Source organism: Carettochelys insculpta, chromosome 18 (assembly GCF_033958435.1).
Source record: "Carettochelys insculpta isolate YL-2023 chromosome 18, ASM3395843v1, whole genome shotgun sequence".
NCBI classification, from domain to species: domain Eukaryota; kingdom Metazoa; phylum Chordata; order Testudines; family Carettochelyidae; genus Carettochelys; species Carettochelys insculpta.
Genome location: NC_134154.1, coordinates 23,079,081 through 23,104,606, shown reverse-complemented (window position 1 = coordinate 23,104,606; position 25,526 = coordinate 23,079,081). Strand labels below are relative to the sequence as shown.

The 25,526-nt window shown below is 42.7% G+C and overlaps 1 protein-coding gene across 1 annotated transcript in view; it reads left to right on the top strand.

The window, feature by feature from the left end:
- The window catches only part of AACS (acetoacetyl-CoA synthetase), a 108,382-nt gene extending 83,708 nt beyond the window's left edge, over window positions 1-24,674 (top strand). The window contains exons 10-18 of the mRNA XM_075012846.1: window positions 2,591-2,715; window positions 7,299-7,363; window positions 7,508-7,630; window positions 9,343-9,456; window positions 10,402-10,527; window positions 13,767-13,836; window positions 16,420-16,478; window positions 18,930-19,132; window positions 23,370-24,674. Coding sequence (XP_074868947.1) covers window positions 2,591-2,715; window positions 7,299-7,363; window positions 7,508-7,630; window positions 9,343-9,456; window positions 10,402-10,527; window positions 13,767-13,836; window positions 16,420-16,478; window positions 18,930-19,132; window positions 23,370-23,507 — 1,023 coding nt within the window. The 3' untranslated portion in view covers window positions 23,508-24,674. The remainder of the gene's footprint in view (window positions 1-2,590; window positions 2,716-7,298; window positions 7,364-7,507; window positions 7,631-9,342; window positions 9,457-10,401; window positions 10,528-13,766; window positions 13,837-16,419; window positions 16,479-18,929; window positions 19,133-23,369) is intronic.
- The last annotated feature ends 852 nt before the right edge of the window (window positions 24,675-25,526 follow it).

Genomic DNA, 25,526 nt, shown 5'->3' with positions numbered 1-25,526 from the left:
CCTTACGCTTCCTGGCAGGAAGCTGAGCGACATGGTGGCTGGGGAAGCAAAGCACTGGGCCAGGGCTCTCCCAGCAACTGCAGCTGAGGAACGAGCAGAAGCCCCTGCCGCTCCACGGAGTTGCATCTCTGTTCTCCCTCTGTGTACCAGGTCAGCAGCCCCACCAGAGGACAGGACTAGGGGCAGTCCAGCCACCAGAGGAGCTGCTGGAGTTGTACTCCTTTCCCTGCTGTTGCCCCTCCTTGAAGGGAAAGGAGCAGAGTTTCCAGCAGGGGGCCACTGCAGTGTCTTTCTGGGGCACCCTACTGGCTATACAGAGCTCTCTGATATTGTACTTGCCATCTTGCACTTGATACCGTAGTAAATCATGGTGCTCTCTGTACTTCCAACCATCATTTGTATGCTGTGGAGGAAGGTTTAAATTGATCTGTTCTAGCGTCTGGGTAGAATTTTGGAGCAGTAGCAACGTAGAAAGTGTCTGTAATACTGCACGTGGTATAAAAGGAATTGTTGTTTGACTATGCTGTCTTTCCCTCCTGAGTGCCTGTAGAAACTTGTGGCAGAAACAACCAGCCTCTGCTGAGGAGTTGGGGTCTTCTCCCATTATTGTTTAGGCTCAAACCTTAGTGACAAACAAGATGATACAAGTAGAGAAGATCTGCAAAGTTGTGCATAAAACTCACATCTTCGTGCTAGACTCTAAGGCTGTAACAGTTTGAGGCAGGAGAAATGAGAAGGGAAGAACAGGAGCTGCTGTGGGCCTGGACAAAAATTAGAGACACTCCTCCTTCTTCCAGGCTCCTCTGAAAAAGCATGATCTCTAGTGCTCAGTGCAATGAACACGTTCATATCAGGAGCTGTGTGCTGGGGCTTGCAGCGAAGTTGGGCAGATGGGACCACTTACTGGTGTCCTATTCATTGCCTGGGCCGTGGAGATGGAAAGAATACTTTTCTACAAGGGGTGTGTGTGTGTGTGTGTGTGTGTGTGTGTGTGTTTCAAAGCACCAGCTTCACACCTGTGTTGCACAAGGAGATGCAGATGTACTGTGAACCCTAGAAATTCCATAGTTTAATTTAAAAATAGTCATCACATTGGCCATATGGTGGGGTTTAGTGTAAAACAGCTATGGATTGTTATCAAATACACACGAATACTACGGACTATTTCAGAATTGGTATTTTAGTTGTCAGCTACCTGCTGTCACATACATTCTATGAAGAATTTGGGGCTAAATACCAAATTAAGTACCACCTAAAGTATTTGTGACAGTTGCTACACCAAATAAGACTGCACTCTATTTTTGCATGGTAGTTAGCAGATAGGTCTTATTCCACATTACAGTTACTGCAGGGTATAAATACATGGGACTCTGGTATTTGGTGTGTGGTGGATTCTCCATCTGTTGATGTCTTCAGATCAAGACAGGATGCTATTTTGGTAGATGTGCACTAATTTCATGCAAGTTATTGGGCTCGGTACAAGTGCAACTGGATGAAACTTTCTGGCTGGTGTGTTTATACAGGCAATCAGGCCAGGCGATCTAATGCAGGGTAAGCAAACTTTTTACATAGGGCTCCACTTTTCATCCCTGTAATTAGCAGGGCTCCCCAGCCTGTCTAATGTAATTCAAACTGATGGAAATTTTGGTTATATTCATATGAAAAAAAAAAACCCTTTCAGTATGTGTAAGAAAATAAGTATGTAGAATGTAAAAAACTTTATTTCTCAGTATATAATTGTGAATATGCATATGTAAAAATAACATATTTCAACATTTTTAAAGAGATGGATGAGCCTGACCCTAGTAGCTCCCCGAAAGAAGTATCCCGCCTCCCTTGGGGGCCGCTCCCCACCTTGCGCACCCCTGAGGTAATGGTCCCTGTATACTTAAACCTATAAACATATTATTGAAGTAATTTAAAACTAACACAGTTTTGGCCCTACATTGTTGTTCTGAAGACCCAAAATAAGGTCACTGAACCAAGGGCTGGACTCTGATTCAGCTGCAACCAGTGTAAATCTTGAGTAGCTTCACTGGCATTACCCTGGATTTACAATGATGGTAACAGTTGAAACTAGCTCATGGATTCTGATGGATTGACTTTCAGTAAACAAATTTAATGCACTGGTATTCTCAAGAAACACTGAGGCTGGGTCTACACCTGCCCCCAACTTCGAAGGGGGCATGTTAATCAGGGCAATGGGAGCTCACAAATGACGTTCTGCCGCGTAGCCGCGGGCACTTTGAAGTGCCTTTACTCCTCAAAATTTTGGGGAGTAAAGGCACTTTGAAGTTGTGCGGATACTTCGAAGTGCCCATAGCTAAATGCATGCCATCAGTTCGAAGTCTGACGCTCTGAAGTTGCTGTGGGGGCGAATTAGCCTAATGAAATGCTGCATATTCACCATAGCACTTCATTAATAATCTGCCATCGCTCTGATTAACATGCCCCCTTTGAAATTGGGGGCAAGTGTAGACAAGTCCTGAGAGACTGAAAACATGGGTCAGTAAGTAGCTGGGAGAGATTCTCCGTCAGAGTACATGAGCTCACAAAAACAGGAATAACATGGGAGTCTTGTCTGTTCTAGACTGGCTGGATGATGTGGAATTGGTTAGTGTCTGCACTTGCTACAGGAGCTTCAGTGGTCTTATATGATGGATCGCCGCTTGTTCCCTCTCCCAATGTGCTCTGGGATTTGGTTGACCGACTAGGGTAGGTAAACAAGATCTTAAAGTGAACTATAGAACATCTCATTTTAAGTCCTAGAAATGGCTGTCTTCACTCATTAGTGTGTTACTAATCCTGCATAAAAACAAGTTTAATTAGAGGCTCTTTGCCTTCATAGTTTAAACTTTGGCTTAATTTAGGATAAACTATTGATATCTTAGACTGAAATGGCCTATTTTAGAGAGCGTGAAAAGAGACACTGGGCTGAATGGTGTGTTTTAAAATTCATTCAGGCATTTGGATTCCCAGTAAACAAAGAATGTCAGTTCAATAGTCAATTTAGGAGCAGCCTTTTCAAAAGGCAGTAATTGGGAGCAGTCTAAAGAGTAATTTCTCAGTGCGCTCAGAATTTGTGAAATAATAATCCTTTATTTCAGACAACACAGCGTAAAGCTTCACAGTGCTTCATAGAATTTGAAAGCAGGGCTGCAAGTATTTTCATATTTTGCTTTCTAATCTATTTCATTCTTTGTCAAGCAATTTATTAATTGTCATATATCCCTGGTGAACATAATGAGGTGGCGGGTGCCCTCTGTTGGTGCATAAATATCAAAATTCAAGCAAAGGCAGTTTTAAGATCCTTGGATATAATTTACCTTTGTGCACACTGGACAGGGCATTGATATATCTTATATAATTATACCATCCTGCAAACTGGAATTCAACAGCAAATCTTCAAATTTTTACTGTTCAATTACTCAGAGTGTTTAAATTACTCAGTGCTCCATTTTAATACATTTGTGGTAGAAAATGAATGCAGTGCACTTTAATTTCTAACCCTTGCCAATTATTAAAATGCAGCTTTGCCTTTCATGCTGCATAATATTTGACATTTTGGCACTGACTATTATAATTAAAGGTTATATCTTAGTGAAATTATTTCTAGTGGCAGGTAAATAAAATCTGGTGAAATGTAGGGATTCAAGAACAGAGCCAGTGGGGCAAAAAGTGAGTCCAAAAAAAAAAAAAAACAGATTATTTCTGAGCATCACATGGGTATGCAGAAGGTAAATGAAAGCAGCTCAGGCTTTCATAAAAGTCTAATATTTGTAATATTGCTGAAGGCATCAGCCAATTGTTTGCTAAACTTCTAATGTAGTTTTTTCCAAAATAGCCTTTGACAGCTAACATGAATGTTATTTTACCCCCTGTGATGAAGATGCTGTATGTTACATATAACTGATATGACACATTGTATTATTATTATCTCTCAGAGATTGTTTACCCTAATATTGGTGATACTGAATAACTAGAACTTCTTGAATGGGCTGGTTTTATTAAAAAACCTCCTCGGTAGGTCTGAGTTTATCCCATACTAAGGGGTTCAATGATGGTAAACTGTCAAATGCAGTGAGAGGGGAGGGGGTGTTACTCTACAAATTTCTAAAAGCGAGACAAGCACAGAGTATCCTTGCTATGTAATAAATAGCTCAGGATGCCAGTAAGTAAAATACTATGTAAGGGTAAAAATACTTCATATGAGGCACCACAATGGCAGGACGAGTTTTCACCAAAGGACTGCTTGGTTATCTCACCACAGGAAAAATTTCCTGGGGCGAGTTCGTAACTTTCTGTCAGAGTGTAGTATTTGTGCAAATGTGTCTGTCATTACTTAAGAATGACAGTCTTAGGTGCACTTGATCATCTAATAGTAAAGGGGTGAGAAAAAGGAGGGAATTCAGTGACCAAAGTAGTACCTTCAGTTGTGGGAAAAGCTGACTTCTGCATCCAGCTTCTGATATTCTGCCACTTTCTCAGGAGCTGTTCATTCTTCCACCCTTGGGAATGCGTTCATGCCAGTCACTACATGCAGTAGGGAAGAGATTGCGACATACTGTTCATGCTAATAGAGGCCCATTCCATACCCTGGGCACTCTTGCAATAGTCTGTACATTTGTGTTTCTCTAAACAAGCATCTTGCATAAATAATATTTTTCATACATTTCAGCATCTCCTCAAGCGAGTTTATTGCCAATAAGTAAAAAGAATGGTGCCGCCACAAATCACTTGAGCATTACTTATGTGGGAGTGGGATTTCTTGAAGAGGGTTAATGTATTGATCAGACTAATACTTCCAGCAATAGATGGAGTTGGAGGGAGGCTTCACTTTAACTTTTAATTGGTGTGTGGGAACATGCTTGCTCTTCATTCTTGTGTTGAGTACTGAAAGGCTACGTGTACACGTGAAGCCTACATCGAAGTAGCCTATTTCGATGTGGCGACATCGAAATAGGCTATTTCGATGAATAACATCTACACGTCCTCCAGGGCTGCCAACGTCGATGTTCAACATCGATGTTGTGCAGCACCACATCGAAATAGGCGCAGCAAGGGAATGTCTACACGCCACAGTAGCACACATCGAAATAAGGGTGCCAGGCACAGCTGCAGACAGGGTCACAGGGCGGACTCAACAGCCAGCCGCTCCCTTAAAGGGCCCGTCCCAGACACACTTGCACTAAACAGCACAAGATACACAGAGCCGACAACAAGTTGCAGACCCTGTGCATGCAGCATGAATCCCCCGCTGCAGCAGCAGCAGCCAGAAGCCCTGGGCTAAGGGCTGCTGCACACGGTGACCATAGAGCCCCACACAGGCTGGAGAGACAGCGTCTCTCAACCCCCCAGCTGATGGCTGCCATGGAGGACCCCACAATTTCGATGTTGCGGGACGCGGATCGTCTACACGGGCCCTACTTCAACGTTGAACGTCGAAGTAGGGCGCTATTCCGATCCCCTCATGAGGTTAGCGACTTCGACGTCTCGCCGCCTAACGTCGAAGTTAACTTCGAAATAGCGCCAGACGCGTGTAGACGCGACGGGCGCTATTTCGAAGTTAGTGCCGCTACTTCGAAGTAGCGTGCACGTGTAGACACAGCTAAAGTGAGTTATATGCAGTTATTTACAAATCTGTTGTTTCCTGGTTAGATTAATGGTCTCTCAGAAGTCGTATATTAAAGCAGAAGGCAAATGAAGCTCTTGAGAGTCTATTTCAGCCCCAGTTATGTTTTAATTAATGTAGACAAATGTAGATATTAAGCCTCATTTGATTACTTTGGAGAGTTTAACTTTTTCAGACTGTTATATCTACAGTGATCACCCACTGTTACATCTCCAAAGTTAGAGAAGGATTTCTCTTTCCGTATTGCTGCGTGATCTTCTATGCCTCTAGAGTCCATTAACTTGATCAGGGGGATGGAGCCAGGACTCCTGGGTTCTGTTTCTGGTACAGGCTGTGAGTCACTTTGCCTCTAAATACCTGATCCCATGGATATTAGAAGATTGTTTAACTCATATAGATATTGTGAAATTTGATTGTGTGGGGAGAGGAATTTATGCTCTTGATGCTTAAACTGCCTTTTCTGTTTCTTGTATTGGACAATATTTTCCAGCTATGTAACTTGTTTGTTTTTTACATTAATGTAAATATTTATTTCACACTGTCTTCACTGTTGGTGTGACTACCTTATGTACTGTGAATACTAATGCTGCAGAGCTGATGGCGTTGTCCTAAAGAGCTGTAATTTGCAACTGGGAGAAAGAAAAGACTGCTTGAATGTAGATACTAAACACCGCGCTCAGCCTTTAACTCAGCACATGTAGCATCAATTTCAGTTCACAAAACCAGGCAGGGTGCTGACCAAGGGTTGTCTCCTTACGAAATCTCTCCATTCTAGAATTCAGTACATAGCAATACAGTAAACTCTTCCATATCTAGCAGCCCCAGGACTGGGAGGTTGACGGATATTCAAATATTTTGGCGAATAGAGAGATACCTAGGACTGCATAACACTAAAGAAAAACAAGACTAGATATTAAGAAACAAAAAAGAGTTATGCAGAGTACCTTATTTACCAGCAACAGTCATATTGTACATTGTAAACTTATACTGTATTAGTTGTGCTTATTTGTATTTACTTTCACTTTACTGTACCTATGAAAAACGTAACTAAAATTTACTTATGGTAAAATGCTGGTTATTTGAGAGTTCTGGATGATAGAATGTCAGATATGAAAGAGTTTACTGGATATAGAATACTCACTGTGAGTTACCCTTTCCAGAATGTCCTAGGTCTTGAAGGCCATATTCTATTCTCAGATGTGGAAGCAACTCTCATTGACTTCAGTTGGAATTGTTTGTATCTGAAAGCAAAACTTGGATTGCTGTCTTGCAGATGAGGTATTCTTCACTGCAATGCACAGGAATGACATAATTCCGATACATGAGAGACTATATAACAAGGCAACGATTCTCTGTTAAGCAGGGCAGTGACAATTATGGCAAATTAACGAATTAATGTTAGGCAGTTGCCTAGTGAATTTGGAGTGCTCTGTAACTGTGGATTGCTGTAACTGTAAGGAATGCTTTCCACTAGATGGGAAGGCTGTGCTTAATATTTAAAGCCAGAAGGAAAAATTTCAAAGTTACAGAAATGACTCCAGTGACCTATTTTGATTGCCAAAAAGACACACACAGAATCTTCAGAGCTGTAAGCAGCTACAGTGTTTGACTGATCCTGCAAGATGCAGAACATGCAAAGTCCTTGAAATTTCTTTCTCCTCTCTAGGATCACCATTCTTGGAACGGGTGCAAAGTGGCTGGCTGTGCTAGAAGAGAGAAATTTAAAACCATGTAAGCTTCAAACCCCTATCAGTTTTTTTTGGCCTTGTGGCCTGTCCACAGATAGTGAGTGAGGGTTACGTTTGACTTCCTGGATTTATTTGAAGATGTTAGAACTGAAATGTTTATAATGCTTTGTTTTCTTGTCTTTTTAAGGTGACACCCACAATCTTCAAACACTTCACACTATACTGTCTACAGGGTCACCACTCAAATCTCAAAGCTACGAGTATGTCTATAAACATATCAAGAGCAGTGTCCTCCTGGGATCCATTTCAGGTAAGCACTTATTCCAAAGCTTTTTACATTTGCTAATTCCTTTTGTAACCAGCTCACGTCCTTGTTGCCTCTTTGCGACTTTTCTGTACTGGGAAAATGGGGTCATGGATCAGTCAGCCTCAGTTATACTTGTATGGCAATAGCTTTGACGTGTGCACAGGTTTTCTGCATAATGTTAGCATGTCGTTGCATTAGTATAATGAATTTGGTGCACTTTGAGACTTTCAGGTGGAATTATTCTGACAAAGTAGATCTAAGGAAGCAGGAGTTTATTTTGCTTGGCTGTCCTTGGAGGCAGTGGGGTGAGAAGTAGGAAGAGTCTGTTTAACCTACCACATGCACTGTTCTCTGCATAGCTGAGTTCGTCAGGAAACTCCTTTTGAGGAGACTTTTGCCAGGTTCCTGTTTCTAATAGGCGAGTCTACAGATTATGTAATTAACACTGGTGATGTATGTAATTAATACTCATCCAGCTCAGTGTGGTGTAAGGAGGGCTCACTTGGACAATATTCATGTAAAATTGCACTCACGAAGAGCCCTGTTGTGCAAGGTACAAAGGATTGGGTCTTTAGAGGAACTGTCCTAGCTTTGTATAGACCCCAGAGCCTCAGAGACCAATCCTTCCCCCATTAAAGTCAATAGGAGTTCTGTCTCTGACTTTAGTATAGCTTCTTAAACTATATTCTGCCGAACATTGGTGTTCCGTGAACAACTCCCAGGTGTATTGCAAGCATCCAGTGCATTTTTGTTATCAAACACTGATGGTATAGATTTTCTGTTATTAAAATCAGATAGAATGTTACTAATTCAGTGCTGTGATATCTGATTAAATTACTTAATTTTGATTTTGCTGCATCTGTTGCTATTTATTTTTGGTCTGATGACAAATATTTTTTTTTTTTTTGAAGAAAACTTTCATAGGTGTTCTGCATAAAAATAGTGTTTCATGTTCTGTAGTTTCAAAAAGTTTAAGAAATATTTCTTTAATAGCAGCAGGTCGGGACCTTAAGAAGATATTTATTCATAGTCTCTGATGTCAAAGAATAGTCCTGTGAAATGTGCAGGATGAGGCCTTTTGTTGCAAGTCTGCTTTTTCCTTAATGATGAATAGAAATATCTGAATTACCTGAGTGAAAAGTGCTTTTTTTGGTAAATTACGTCTTAAATGTTTTCCATGAGTGCAAAGATCCTAAACATAAGTGCAGTTGTTAATGCATAAGAACAAGAAATAGAAATTGACCAACCAGCAGCAACTGTCTAGTCCAGCTCTACTGTTTTGACTGCAACCTGCCTCAAGGAACCAAGTAATACAGTGTAATTCCCTCATCTCAAACATCTGTAAATCTGCGATCTAACTGTAGACCGGGGACCTGAATGGCCACTGATGTTCTATGTAATTTAGGATTTACTCTGGTGAGTTAATGAAGTTGTGTAAAACTAGTGGGGGACAAAAATTCATTCCCTAAGGTATACGCCAATACAAAGGGTATGAGTGTTTGTAAGAAGAAGCCTCTCTTTCTTTATGGTAAATTGTCTACCATTTCTTTACAATCTTGGCAGCGTATTCTAGGTTTTGTTACTTAGAGTGGACAGGATTTATTTCAGTATTGTTGCCGGGGGGTTGGGGGGACACATTTCACGTGGTCTTTATTTGACGTTTTAGAAAATTCTTTAAAAGGGTCTAAATTCTAAGTGTTCCTCTTTTCTTATAGGTGGAACAGATATAATTTCTTGTTTCATGGGTCAGAATGTTAGCATCCCAGTTTACAAAGGGGAGATTCAGGCCAGGAACCTGGGCATGGCAGTGGAAGCATGGAATGATGAAGGTAATTATTTTCCAGTCAACTCTGTAGGAATTTCTAGTTAAAATGTCCAAGTTCCAGGAATTTGGACAGTGATTTATGGGACTGAGAGAGAGACACTGTCTCATCTCTTGATCAGCTGGCAATCCAACCTAGGGACCAAAAGGGCAACCATTTTCTGGCAAAGTGACTTGACTTAAACCCTTGCACTCTGAGTAGAGCATAGGTCAAAGTGGCTAGATGTAAATGAATTGGTGATCTCAATACACTTTCATGTGGTGGTGGTGGTGGTGGTGGTGGTCTTTGGTGTGGAAATTTGTCCCACAAGAAACTGAACTAAGCCAGTCTGGTGGCTGTTCAGGATCCTGTGTTAGATGAGGTTGTATCCCAACCTCTGCATTTGCATTTACTAGTTACTCTCCCATTCATTTGAAAAAGTGTGTCTACCTGATGATGGGCTAAATTCATCACTGATGTAATTCCATTAAACTTCAATTGATATTTTTGCGTCCTTCTGTGATGTGGAATATGATTTTACCTCCTGTGATAATCTGGGTTTATCTCATCTAACTAGTTTCCTGCCATTCTAGAGACCTTAGTCAATAGTAGCAGTTTGGTCTTTTCTGTTCTGTCCCTTTGACTCAATTTCATCTTGAGAGAACTTAAATATACTGGTCTAATTTGAAGACTTTGGGTTGAATATAGGGGTGTCTGGGAGAGGCTTGCGATGAACGGGAGGTTAAAACAGAGGGGACTTTGGTAACCCCAGGAATCATATAACTTTACACTCCTGAAGTTAAATCAAGATTGAATTTAACCCATTGCCAGAAACTCTTCAGATTAGCTTCCCACGCCCAGAATGACAAGTCCTCTGGGTGTTACCATTATGCAGATAACAATCCTATGCACTTTGCTTAGCTTTTCTATGTAGCAATTTACAAAAGGGAATTAATCTTTATTTGTAAACAGGCAAACCAGTCTGGGGCGAGAGCGGTGAGCTGGTTTGTACCAAGCCTATGCCCTGTCAGCCTACACACTTCTGGAATGACGAGAATGGCAGCAAATACAGGAAAGCTTATTTTTCAAAATTCCCAGGTATGTAGTGAAATACTTAATTAATTATTTGAACTGACCAGGCACGTAGCACTGGAGGTGGTTTTCAGAAATTTTAGGTCTGCTCCTTCCCATGCAGCTGTATCTAGATTTGCTAGGGTGACAATTGTAACAAATATTTGATACATGTATTGGTGTTTATTCCCTAGGGCTTTGATTTCTGTCTGAGTTAGCTGACTCTGAATTGCTGGCAAACTCTATTTGCTTTCTGTTACTGTTGTCATTAGACAGACAGGACTGTTACAGCACAAGGGTACAAAGTTGGATGTATAAGTATGAGAAGGAAATGAGAGGAGCAATCCTCCATTGAGTGCTCTTCTACCGATGCCAGATTGCTCCTGGCTAGTGTTCAGAAGTGAGTCCTAAGGGCTTGCCTCTGACCTACCTCATTAGTGTGAGGTGAGAGCAAGGATCTCATCCGACATTACTTTTCTCAGCTCACACACCAGCTCTGCGCTGCTAAGACTATGGGGATAGAGCTGCAGCAGGTTTGATGCTTGCTTGTGCTTAGTCTGGAGGGCTGGGTCCATGTATAGCCTTTGCTCATACTTTGGTGCTGAACGTAGCAGCTTGTGCTCCATGTTGGGCAAGACCTTCTGGGAGCAAGGCCTCGAGTCAGTTTTATTCAGAGCTAAATGGACACATTTCTAAATCACAGCCTCACAAAGGCAAAGCTGTTTCGAATGCGTAACCAGGAGCAGGGCCTTTAACTGTGAGAAGCGATGACATACAGTAGGAGAGGGTTCGTTCCTTTTCTGAAGGGTACCTTACACTTAACTGCAGGAATCAGTTGACTGTTTCAATCCTAGGCCCTTTTCTTATTTTGTAGACCGTAGCAAGCTATTGTTGGTACTTTTATCATGTTAGCAACCTCTTCTGCCCCATCGTTTGTACTGGGTGGCCAGCCCCCTACCTTGGGAATGAGGAAGGGAGACAATAGCTTGATGATGCAATGCTTGGCAAGACCCCACATTTTAAAACGGGTCAGCAACCCCCCGGCATGGGTGCCAAGAGAGGCACACAAGCTGATTTTAATTGGCATGCGAGGTGGGAACTCAGCTCTGCGCCTATATGCAGCTGGGAGCTTGCTCAAAGCCGTGCTGCCTGTGGATTAACAAAAGACCAGCTACTGCTACCAACCACCAACAAAATGGCAAAGCGCTGCATCTTCATTTATTTATTAATGAGGCTATTGTACGTAGGACTGTTAGTGACTTTAAAAAGTATCACCAGCACTCAGGCCCTACACAGAGGTCAACAGGTCAAATTTCAGACTCTGCCTTGGAAAGGTCGCTGACCTGTGTGTTAAAATTTGAAATCCTGACACTTGTAAGTCTGCTATAAATCCTTCCTCTAGCAGATCGTCTTTGATCTCATTGTGCATGATCCTATGGTAACTCCAAGTAAAGCCCTGACACCTAAAACCAGTCTTTGACAGTTTTCCATGCACACGGTTCCACAGTCTCAAATCAGAACACAGTCCGTGTTCTTCCATTGCTGTATCACAACAGTTTGAAAGCCTGCATAGAGAAACACAGCCCACACTGTGCCTAGCAATGGCAGTGGTTACCAATACAGAGACATATCCTCTGTCCTTTATTGTAAGCTTTCTGCTGGAAAGAGGTGTGCTTTTATTTTTAACAGGGTATTTCTTAGAATTTGTAGTACTATGCTCTCACTCCTGATGCTTTGGCAGTTGAAGTACATTTCACTTAACTGGCCATTAATGCCAAAGGGGTCTTTAAGAACAAAAGGGACCCATGAATCCATGTGAAAGCATGTGTGCCTGCCCTTGTAGAAACACAACTCTAAACAGACAAGTCACTGTGTGTGACAGCAGTCTTTCTCGAGAAACCTTTAGCAGTACTGGTTTCAGTGACCTATTGGAAGTATTTTTGTGTTCTGTAGAAATGTATTTCAGGCTGAAGCTTGGTATAAAACTTGTCAGCTTGGGAATGGAGTGGTGTGTGTGTGTGTGTGTGTGTGTGTGTGTGTGTGTGTGTGTGTGTGTGTGTGTGTGTGTGTGTGTGTGTGTGCGAAAGAGAGACCTTTCCATTGCAAGCGCTGGGGGTTTTCCGTGTTAACCCCATTGTAGCGGAGAAAAGCACCTTTCCTAATGTGTTTGGCCCAAGTTCTACAGGTTTGATTCTGATTTTTGCACTCGTGTAAAGCCAGAATAACTCAGTCAAGCAAATGGGAGCCCCCGGTGAACACTAGCGCACATTGTGTAGTCCCGCAGGTTGCCGCTGCCCCAGAATTACTCCATGGAGTCGAGCAGTGCTCAGCAACCTTTATCACCTCATGGCAGACATGAGCGCTTGTTATAATTTCATGGCACACCCCATATGTATCACCCAATTCCCTCTCCCCGAGCCAGGAGTAGGGGATAGAACCCAAGAGCCTACCCTCTCTCCAGTATACTGCCAGCCCCGGTTCCCGTGGGGAAGGTGTAAGACATGGATTCCTAGCTCCCAAACCCCCTGCTTTAACCACTGGGCCGGACTCCCACTCTCCTCTTTAGGCAGCAAATAGAAGCCAAGAGTCCTGGTTCCCAGCTTCCCTCCACTAGACTGCCTCCCCCCCTCTCCCCAGAGAGCGCAGGGAAGAGAACAAAAGAGCCTAGCCTCCCTCCGCCCCATCCCACCCCCATTTCTGAGGATGGAGGTTAGAATCCAAGAGTCTTGACTCCTAGCCTGTAAACTTCCAGCCCTGCTCCCTTGTGGGGAGTCGAACCTGTGCCTGTGGAGTGAGCAGGAGGAGCACACATACCAGTCTTTCTCCCCCTCTCACTCTCTGAAGGGGGAAGGGCAGCATCCCAGCTCTGACATGAGTGCGTGTTTTGCAGCTTGCTCAAGCAAGCCTGTGTTGCAGTAAGTGGAGTTAAACCATCGTATGCAGGATCAGAATTATGCCTGGAATGTTTAGGAGTAGATGGTACTGCCTGGGGTGAGTAAGGGCCCTGTGTGTTCCCAGGAATATTCCTGCTGACAGAATCAAAGGACTCCTCTGTGTCTTACGTCTTCTACATACTTGTGCATCCCCTTTGTCATCTTCCAGTTACACTCTACCTTTGACTTGTAATCTTCCACCCAACTCCGTCCCTTCCAACTCTGGTGCTGTACCTTTCTGGTCTTTGCTAACTAAACCGCTGTTGCGTGGTGAAAATCAGAAAATCTTGATGGCAAATGTACTGGTTAACCCTTTTTTCCACCTTCTGGCAGGCGTTTGGGCCCATGGCGACTACTGCAAAATAAATCCTGAGACAGGAGGAATAGTCATGCTAGGGCGCAGGTAAGGTGTATTATGGTAAAGCTGTTCTGGGGGAATATGCAAAAAGTTGGCAGGCATATGTTCTGCTGCAACCAAACAGCCTGTCTCAGATGCCTCAACACTTTGGCTCAGTTTCCTGATCTGATGAAGAAGTATACTAGACTCCTGTTACTTTCAGCACCATAAATGTCAGTGCTTACATAACTCAAGTGCTAGGGGTCACCAAATGAAATCAATAGGCAGCAAGTTTAAAACAGACAAAAGGAAGTATTTCTTCACACAATGCACAGTAAACCTGTGGAACTGCTTGCCTGAGAATGTTGTGAAGGCCAAGGCTAGAACAGGGTTCAGAACAGAACTGGATAAGATAATTGAGGTTAGGTCCATCAATGACTATTAGCCAGGATGGGCTGGGCTGGTGTCCTTAGATTCCAGTTGCCAAAAGCTGGTAATGAGAGAGAGGGGATGGCTCTCTTGAAGCTGGGGCACCTGGCATTGGCCACTGTGAGAGGAGAGGATGCTGAGCTAGATGGACCTTAGGTCTGACCCAATATGGCTGTACTTTCATTCTGACATTTCCGTTGCTCTCAAGTTCAGAATGAAGGAATAGCACATTGTAAATAGCTAATATAAGGTACTTGTGAAGGATTGCAAAACTACAGCCTCTTGGGTTTTGAACGTACATGCTGCTGACAAACTGGGATTTCATGGGATGCAGTGAGGCCTAATGGTTGGGGCACCAGACAGGGAGCCAACACTGGGCTGTTTTTAGCTCTGCATTTGATTTGCTGAATAATCTTGAGTAAGTCACTGGGCTGCAATTCTTAAAGTACCCTTTAATTTGAATTGTGTTTGGTGGGATTCCTTTTTTCCTGTGTGTCCAATCTGCAGTGCTAGAGGCCTAATTTGCAAAAGAGCTGAGACCTGCAATTCTAGTGGGCTTCAGCAGTAAACCTCCCAGAAAATGGAGCAACTGAAAATGTCTGCTTTAAGCAATCTGTGCCTCGGTTTCCTTGTAGAGCTGTGAGACAATGCTGCTTCTCCATCCTTTCAACTGCTTGGAAAGCTAGAGATTACACATGCAAGGTGTTGTAATCCAAGTCGCCATGCCCCTTTAGAAGGTTTTTAATAGAACTTCAGGATTAGGAGCATTGTTATATTTTAACAGCAGTGGCAAGTTAGTGGCACAGGATTTTGTCCACCTTGTAACACAACAGGCCTGGTTCAGTTTTTAGGCCCAGCTCTTGGAGTCCTTAATCTGCAGGGAGTGAGAAGTGTTGCTGAAATGGAGATATTCTGCCCTGGGTGGTGGGAACAAGGAAAACACAACAGCAAGGCAAAGGAATGCCGGAAGGCACTGGTTCTCTTACTTTGCAGCTGGGTATTTGTGGCTGCTTTGTGAGGGCCTGTGTGTATGAGAGGTACGAGTGGAATCTTTTGGGGGTACTGAGGAAACAAATGACGGGAAGAATATGGTTTGTTTAAGCCCGGAGTCAGCAACCAAAATTGCAAGAACAGCCACTTTTTCTCTAATTTGGTAAAATCTCGGTAATTCGAGAGCTGCAATGCATGTGCGTACAAGACAGCCCTTAAATAACATCCAACCATAGTTTTTGCAACCCCTGTCTTAAGAACAAGTATCAGAGGGGTAGCCGTGTTAGTCTGGATCTGTAGAGCAACGAAGGGTCCTGTGGCACCTTATAGACTAACAGAAAAGTTTAGAGCATGAGCTTTCGTGAGTTAACTCACTTCTTCAGATGCTGGACAACTCCAGCATCCAGATGCTCCAGCATCTGAAGAAGTGAGTTAACTCACGAAAGCTCATGCTCTAAACTTTTCTGTTAGTCTATAAGGTGCCACAGGACCCTTCGTTGTTTTAAGAACAGTGAGCACTCAATGATTTGTAATGTGGTACGTGTTTACTGCAGGATGTTCACAAACTTTTTACGTATTCTGTTTCTTCACACTTTACATGTGTGTGTCTGTACCACTGTCTTCCTGACTTTCTCTCCCAAACCCACCTTATTTATGCCAATTTTATTTCATGTTTAATTTTGTTTTGTTTTTGTGTTTGTAATAATGCATGTTGCCCTTCACAGCAGGAGTGCTACAAGCTTCGTTTTCCTTTTCAGAGTCAAGACTTTATTAGCAACATGAACAAAACACAGATAGAGTATCATATCCCACAGTGCACTGCACATATTAAAGGGGAGTTATCCAGCGTTTCAAGATTACCTATAGTTTGCTGTTTAGCTATGAGTTGTTCATTATTGGGCTTTTAGATGTTGACCGTTTATCAAAAGTAATGAGGAGAGCTTTTTTAACTTTGTAATTACACTGTCAGGAGCTACAAAAAAGTCTTTAAAGAGCCACGTATGGCTCCAGAGCTGCATGTTGCAGACCCCTGGTTTTAGGCTCTCTGCAAAACTTCCATTTTAATGAGTGCAAAGCTACTTTTGGCAATCTCTTGTAATCCTGTTTCTAATACAATTCCATGCATATTTTACCACACCAAATATTGAGAAACCCAGTAAATTACACAATTTCTTCACATCATCAAACTAATTGCATTTTAATACTCCTTTGTTTGTGTGTAACTTTCAGTGATGGGACGCTAAACCCAAACGGAGTGAGATTTGGAAGTTCTGAAATCTATAACATAGGTAGGAAGAACTTTCATCCAACTTTTGCAACTTTGTTGTGTAGCCTTAAATTGGAAATGTGAGCATTAAATTGGAAATATGAGCTCTTTCATTGGGCCTTTCCAAAGAGGAGCGTATTATCGTTCACAGTGAAATGCTGCTTTGCTGACTATGAAATTACTTGCCTTCCAAAACAATCTACGCAGTTGGAGGTTGCTAACTAAAATGGACTGCATTTTCTTCAGAAGATGTTGAATTGACGTATTAAGGCTTATGAGAGTTATGTGAACCATTTTATGTAACTTTATAAGAGAATCCCTTATTTCTGTGGTTTGTTCTTCCAAGACTAACCATTAGACAGTGCTCAGTTGTTTCTGCTGGAATAAATTCTTGTGCCTTTTTTATTATTTTGTTTCACTGCCATAAGTGAATCTATGCACAAAGGCAGTGTATGACTCTATGAAGTCAGCAGAAAATTAGCTGCAATGAGGGGGGGCAGAGTGATGGTATCACATGTTCCTCTGGCACACTGAATCAAGGTACTGTTCTGCTGCAAACGCTGCTGTTCGTGTACAGTGTGAAATCAGAAAGGTTTGCCCCTCTGTGGGTGGTGTGGCTGCTTTCAGAATGTTCATGGCTGTTGGCCTTGGCTACGTTTCACTTGGTTCCTGCCTTACTTAAGATTGGAACAGCCTTTCCCTTGTCTTTTTTGGAACATACCCTGGGTCAGAATCTGGATTGTACGTTGGTGGAAATGATAGTGATTCTGGCTCCCTGTGTTCAAGGGCTTTGCTATATAAGTATCAGTACAGTAAACCCTCGAAACACAGGGCTTCAAGTTGTGCATAACTTGCTTCAGTGCAAGTTAAGCACAACTTGATGCTGCTTTATGGTCCCTTCCCACTGCCTTCTCCCAGCTGTGTGGCTGTCTGCAGCTGCGGGCAGCTAGCTGTGCTTAAAAGCGTTCCCTTGCTTTCCTCCAGCTGTGCACGGCGGGGAGAAGGTAGGGAGAAGGGCCTTTTAGCAGGCAGCTATGCAAGCTAAAAGCCCCTTCTCTCTGTCTTCTCCCAGCAAGCACGTCTGTCATTCAGAATGACAGCCGCACCACTGGAGGAAAACAAGGAGAAGCAGCCAGGAAACTGACCAGCCCAGTCAGTTTCCTAGGTCCCACAAGCAGTGGGGAGACAGGAACCAGGCTGCTCCCTGGTTCTTGGCACCCTGCCACTGTGGGAGCCGGAGAGCTGGGCTGGTCTGTTTCCTGGCTTCTGCAAGCCCAGGGGAGCCGGGAACCAGCAGGCAGCAGCTTGGGTCCCTCTCCCCCTCAACTTGTTCAAAAATTCGAGTTACACAGAGATTGCAAGAACGCAACTTGCGGGTTTACTGTAAAGTGAGTAATCAGTTTAGGATTCAGTTGAACACTGCAGCAGTTTGTGATCAGCTTGTGTTGATAATGCCTCCCCACTTTTTAAATACGGGCTATACAGTCTCTGCTGGATTATCCAGATGCCAGGGAGTGAGAAGGAGCTGACAGAATTGCTGGGCCCTTGGGCAAGCTGGCTGGGGGAGCAGCTCTATGCTCCTGGAAGGGGGCGAGGCCTGGGACTGAGTCGGGGGCTAACCTTCCCCTGCCAGCCTTCAACACCACTCCGAGCACTGCAGAGATGACTTAAAGGGCCTTTGGAATCACTGGGCTACAGAACAGTTGCCGCCTTGTCATGTCATCAGTGCCTCTCCGCCCTGCCATCCAGATGTTCCCTGTGGAATGTGCTGCAGACACCCTGCCTCATGACTAGTTGAAAAGCAATTGTGTAAAGAGAGAGGCGGGAGGCTGGTCAGGGCTGGGACATGGAACCTTGGATTCAGTTCCCTGCTCCAGCACAGCTTTCCTGTACAACCCTGTGAGAGCCATTGACCCTCTCTGGACCTCCATTCCCCTTTAGTAAAATGGGGATAAAATAACACTGCCTTGTCTCACTTGGATCTTGAGGATATATATATTAAATGTGACGTGCTTACTCCTGTAGTAGTAGATCATAGAAATCAGTAAATGTGTTGAACAAGAAGATTTATCAGTTCAACAACTATATCAAAACTTTGGCCTGGCCAAATGGGAATTTATTGAATATATAAATTTCAATATTTACTTAAAATAAAAATCAGTGACTGGGATTTAAAAAACACCCAAGGGAACTGGGCACCGAGTGCCCTGAATTTCAGTGTGATGCACTCATCTGGTTTCCTTAAACGTCTTTCGAAGTCGTAACTAGGTAGCCAATGACAACGTAGCATTTGTGGTGCCTGATTCCCTTAGGTATTCTGTTCAAGAATCCCAGTCAGTATCTGCTTGTTTGCTGCGTCGGTGCTGGACCAGCTGATGGGAGGTATGTCTGCGGGTGAAATAATAAGAATAAAAGCATCTAGTGGAAAAGACAAGTAGAGTGCTTCATATTATCTCATGCACTTCTTTTGCAGTGGAAGCCTTTGAGGAGGTTTCTGACAGTCTCTGTGTCCCTCAGTACAACAAAGAGGGGGAGGAGAGGGTGATCCTCTTCCTGAAGATGGCGTCGGACCAGGTGTTCAGTGAGGATCTGGTGAAAAGGATTAAGAATGCAATACGTGTAGCACTTTCTGCCAGACACGTTCCCAGCCTCATTCTAGAAACCAAAGGCATTCCGGTATGTCGTGAAAACACTACAGTACTGAACTTTTGTCACTTTGAGCAGTAATTAAGGAGTAGTTGTCATCACTCTTCAAACCCACACGCGTGGGAATTTTAGCATCTTAAAAAGCATTTTCAAGTTTTATAAATAGTTTGTCCATGTTGCCTAGCAACTTCACTTTTTTTCTTTTTTTTCCCCTCAACTCAGATCATATTTTAAACCATCCCCACTCATTCTTGATTTATAAATACACATGTACCCGGCTGAGCTGAAGGTTGGGTTGCATTTTCTTATAGAATGCTTTTGATGCTTTCTCAATAAGTTTAAAGTTAATTTTAGCTTTTAGGTGTGCCTAGGTCCATCCACATTTTTAACAGCACTAGCTACACAGAGTCCTTTCTCTGCATGTGTCTAACATGTCTATATTTATGGTCACACTGTATCCAGCCTGGTGTCATTTTAATGTCAGACACAGTCAATGCAACACAATTATATTTTGCTCTGCCCGTTGAATGGACTCAGGAGAAATGAGTCTCTTTCAGTTTGAGCTATTAATCTGTGATCTTAATATAAGATATTTAACACAGCCAAGGAGAAGTCCCTGGTGTTCCTAATGATGACCTCTAATCTATCTAATATTCTAATTTAGGAGCACAAGTGTGAGTGAATGGCACCTTAATAGGTGTTTGCATGCTGTATATAGATAGAGCCATCTTGCCTCTGTTTTCAAATGATACAACAGAGCTGAAAATCAGAAATATTTTCCAGGATTTAGCTTGTTCTCTAAATTCAGAAAAATATAAGCATTGTGAGGGATCTTCCAGGAATTCAGGACCAATAAGGGCTGCTAGAGCAGGGCTCCCCCAAAGAAGAGTACACTGGCAATAATTATCTGTGTGCCCCTGCTAAACCAGGGGTGCTCTGTCTGCAAAGCAGAACACATTGTTCCTTCCCAAAGAAAACCTTACTGCCTTCCCAAAGTGGCAAACACCTTTATGCAGTTGTTTGAGAGAGAGCCTCCATTTTCAAACCCCTCCGTGCAGGTGAAAGTGCCAAGCCTGATTCTGCTTCACCATACAGCACAGTACCTCATCTGTCTTCAGTGGAGTTTTCTACCCCGTTATAAGTGAGTGTACACCAGGCTCCCAGAGGCTGTCTGGTACACCGCTGTCCTTTTCCCACCTCAGTAGGGGAGCCACTGCATTTTAAAAGCCCTGCCAGAGCATCTCACTTGTTGGCAAGGCTGGAAGGTAATTTGCGAACGGCCTTAAGTCTTTAAGCATTTTCTCTGAAACGCTGTGGGCCCAACTTTGCAAGCATGAATGCTTAAATAAAGCCAAATGTAGGCTCCTAACTCAGAGCGGTCTGCCTTTCAAGGGGGTTTGTACTTCAGATAAGGGCCCAATTCTAGTATCTCTTGGCTTCAGTGGAGTTCTGTCTGCCTTACACTTCTGTAAATAAGTAGCACTGGACGTCTTGTTTGCATAACGGTAAAAATAACTCTTGTGACTTACCTCTTGAAGTGATGGTATAGTTTTTGTTTTTTTTTTAGACTTCTACATTTAATGTAAGATGCACAAATCACCTGAGTGTACAGAAATAAGTTGATGGCAAGAAGGTGTTTGACAGTCAGCCACTTAGGAATGCCTGCTTAGATCATTAATGAGTTCACACTGTGACTGAATTTACAATTGAATGAATTTTAATTGTGTTTCAGGTAAAATGTATCAGCAGTAAAACGATCAAAGCTGTCACCTTGCTTTCTTTGAAGGCTTTACTTGGGGAGCAAAAAGTATTTCCATATATATCTAGAAATAGCAGTAAATTTGCATTTATAAAAACAAACTACCTGCCCCCATCTAAAAGTCTGGAGCTTGAATTCATTTGACAATGGTTCAAATTGGAAGTAACTGAAACTGGCATAAAGGAGAAGTCAGGATCAGACCTATAGTTTAGAAATTATCAAACAAGGTGTGCCAAAAACTTGCGAAACAGCTTGGAAATTTTCATACTCATAATTAAATGTTGTTTTAAAGAAGGTTTTTGCCCATGCACAGATAATCTGTGGTGATAAAGGACTGTGCACAAACATAAATTAATTGTACAATTTTTCACTTGATCTGGTTAGAACCCTTGATCCACTTTGACACTGACACTGACTTTGGGCTGTGCTTATGCTTACTGATACAGAACTGTGTGGCTGTCCCATAGTGTTCTGCCTGATAGATATTTGGTGGGAAGAACCTTTCTGAGTTAACATTCAGGGAATTAGAACTAGGAAAGCTTTGCAATAGCTGACTGAACGAGCACAGTGTCCTTGATACAGCAAAGTGCTAAAGGATATGTTCAGTTAAACCCTTACTGCCAACTTTTTGAAACATTGTTTGACCAGTTCCCTCTCCCTAGCTCTAAAAGAAGTGAACTTCCAGCAACTCCCATTGACTGACCTCACTGGGAGTTCTAGGGTCCTCCATGGCTCAGAACCAGGCTGGTGGACACTGGGGAAAAAAGAGTGGCTGTTTAGGATAGTAGAAGGGGATGTGAGCTATGTAGTATTTAAGCAAAGAAAAATGAGACTAAATAGCTGAATAACTTGTTGCTAAAGACCATTTGGCCTGCTCAGAAAGGTCTCTAGTGTAAAGGAATCAGTCCTTCTGAGCCCATATCCAGGAGATATATCAAAGCTGCCAGTGGTCTCCTTGGTCTGCATGCTACTGATAAGGAGATGTAAGATTCTGTCTGCTCAAAGTTTGCTTGCTGCAGTCTTGGCTTATCTTAACCATCAGGAAAATTAGACTAGACAAGATGATCATTGGCCTGACTTCCAGCATCCAAAATGATATTTTTTGTGATGCTCTTTTCCAGCGTGTTCTCAATAGAAAAACACTGTGCTCCCCCAGATGGGCATTGACCATCCCTGCCAATAGTAGACACAGGTCTCCCCTACTGGCCACTACCACCCAAGAATTACATTGATCTGCAGTCTGGATTCGGAACTCTTCACTGGACAACAGGTGTAGGGCTTCTGTGAGCTACAGTGACCTACACCCAAGTACAGAAAATCTGACTCCTCCATCTTATGCCCTCCCGCCAGTCTTGTTTCCACAGAAGCAGAGATTTCTTTCTGAATCCTACAGAATCAAAATATGTGCACGTACACCCGTATCCAGGGTTTCTTAGATCTAGGGTTTCGGTTTGGACCTATTTTTAGAAAACGTAAAACACATCCTTAGAAAACCACTCACTGCTATCACCAGGCAAGCCTTAAATTGGAACCCACAAGGAAGAAGGGAAAGAGGGCACCCAAGAAACACATGGCGTAGAGACCTGAAGGTGGACACTAAAAAGACGGGATACACCTTGTCAGAACAAGAAAGATCACCCAGGACAGGGGATGCTGGCAAATGGTCATCCATGGCTCATGCCAGGGGTGTGCAAAGTGGGGACATGCCCTCCAGAGGGGGCGTGATATCTTGTAGGGGGGGCGCAGCCTGATTGGCTCTCCTCCCACCCTGTGGCTTCTGCTGCCTCGCCAGTGCTCCTCTGCTTTCCCCCACGCAGTCTCCTCTGATGCTGCCACCAAGGGAAGGCCCTCCCCTGCCCCACTGCAGGGCCAACCGGAATGTGCAGAGGCCCTGAGTCAAGTGGCAGGGGCAGCTGGCAAGTTCCCAGCTTGAAAGGGTAATCTCCTGGGGTCCCTCCTTGATACCCTAATGGGATTCTCCCCTTGAGCACCTCTCCCCCTTTGGCTCACTCCCCGGAGCCTCCCAGCATCCCCTTCCTGAGTGCCCCCCACGTGTGCCTTTCTGTGGTTCTCCCACAGGTGTGTGTGTATGGGGGGGAGCTAATTGTAGAGCTGCAAAGTGGGTCCTGATGTAAAAATTTACTCATCCTGTCCTATGCTCCAAGATGTAGGACTGGAGGAGGCTTATTAAAAAGCTGAAAATCATTTGTAATTTTAAATGGTGGAAAGCTTCAAAATAATTTTAATTATTGCGTTAAAGACTCACTCCTGCTTCATGGAAGTAAATGGGAGCTGGATTAATGGTACCGTCCACTAAAAATGAAACAGACCTGTAATCAGATATAATTGGCTTTTCAAACTGTTTAAATAACTGTTTGGTGTCAGGTGGAGCAGTGGAGGAGTTCTGTTGGGGGTAATGATTCCATTCCTGCCTTGGGAACGTTAGACCGTTCATAAAGTCACCAGATAGAATTCATCTTCACCGTTGTCTTTTTAAAAATTTTGCAGTACACAATAAATGGGAAGAAAGTCGAAGTGGCTGTGAAGCAGATCATTGCAGGGAAGGATGTTGATCAGCGCGGATCTTTCTCCAATCCAGAGACGCTGGACCTGTACCAAAATATTCCTGAGCTTCAGAATTTCTGAATCTCTTTTGCATCTCTCTGTGTTCTGTGTTTGTACTATATATATGAATACTGTATGTAAAGAAGAAACTATTTAAATACCAGTGGTTGTTTTAAAGGAAGAATATTTCATTAAGTGCATTATGAGAGGCTTGAGTGAAATTTAGCTATTTTTTACCACCTAAATATGCCCTGTGTCTTGGAGTCAACCCTTAAGCCTGGAAGAGGAAGCTGCCTATTGGGGTTTTATACTTACAACAAATGCATCTTTTTCTGGCTAGATTTATATCTAGAACCTGAATAGCAAACTGTTTCCGGTTGATAATGTAATATTTGTTCATAAAGCTTTCATTGTCCATTTTTAAATGGATATCAGGCTAGTTATTTAAATAAAAACTGTTAGAGCCAGGTGCAGGGTTATGTGGCTCTTTTAAGTACTTGATGTTTGTGCTGTTAAGGAGGGGAAAGGCATGTCAGCAGGGCTATGAAATCCACAAGTATGGAATACTTTTTAATGCATTTCTGTAAAGCCACATCTCAACTCGTTGTAGCTCTTGTTTGAGTACAGTCTTGAAGTACATCACTGTACCCTTGGAGGGAATTGCTGCTTCATTTTGTGATGTTACTGTCGCATTGTTTTAAGCTTTTTAGCTGATAAGTTTTTGTAGATTTTTATGGGGCCAAATATTGTCACACTTCTGTTGGTGTAAATCCAGTGTCTGACTTCCAGTGGAATTGCTCTGGAGCTATAGCAGTGTAACTGATAGACTTTGACGTCCTGCTCTAATGTCTGTTGTTAGAGTCTGGAGGTAAAAATCCAGTACTGCATTAACTGAACAATTCCAGTGTATTAATGTAATAAAATCCAGTGTTTTTATAACCTTTTTAACTAAAATGTGATGTTGAAAGTGAAAAACTATAAAACTTTTTTTATTTATCTTCCCAGTTTATAAAGGGAAATAAACTTTTACAAGGAAGTTGTCACTACAAAATGGAAACAATAGTACACGGGTTTTCACAAAGAAGATACAATTGCAGTAGGTATGCAGAACCCCTGGTCTTCAGCATCCCATGCACTATTTGAATATTGTGGGGAAAGTATTTAATGCATTAAAATCATGGGTTTAATTAATTGTGTTCAATGCATTCAATGCTGTTAATGTTAAACTTAATAAAAATTGAAAGATCTAATTAATTATTGGTTTTTATTTCACTCAGTTGTCTCATCTGGCTGGCTCTTTTTCTCTAGTGTAATCTGATTCTGAATTTAACATCCCACTCCCCTTCCTTTCCCTCTCCAAATTCCTATGTTGTACACATGGGCTTCAAGGCAGGATTGTCATCTTTGGGTTATGTACAGTACTGGCCATGTGGCACGTGTCTGATGCGCATGTTCATGTGTAGGGGATGGTGCATGGGTCTAGATGTGGAAGAAAGCCTGCAAGAATGTGCTCCTGGGCTTCACATATTCCAGCCCTGTAATAAAATAGGGCGTCAGGCTATTTCTTCATGACAAAAGTGTGTGTTTATATGGAGATAGGCTCATGGCGATAAACAACTGGAGCTTTATCTCAGTGGAGCTAATAGAGGTCAACCCTGTTTTCTCCACTTAAGACATTTACCTCCCCTAACTCTGTCCAGTAAAAATTCCAGTGCATTGTCTCCACTCTTACCTGTCTTAACAGTGAACAAAGCCCATCTGCAATGAAGAGTCTCTCAGGTCTGTATTACTGCACTCCTCAAAATGATCTCTCCCTTAATCTCTCTTCATGGCATCGTCACCACCTGAAGGACAAAGAGATGTAATGTGCCTGTTTGTTTCTTGGCTGAAGAGATTTTTGCCAGTAAAAGCTATTAAAGCATATGGTGAGAGAAATATTTGCTTTGAATTCACGTGGCTGCTTCAGTTTAGGTATTTGTCTTCTATCCTTTTATTTCTTTGTAACCTATTCTGACTTCTATGCCTCATTACTTGTAATTACGTAAAATCTCTTTGCGCAGTTAATAAACCTGTTGTGTTGCTTTAGCTAAAGCAGTGTGA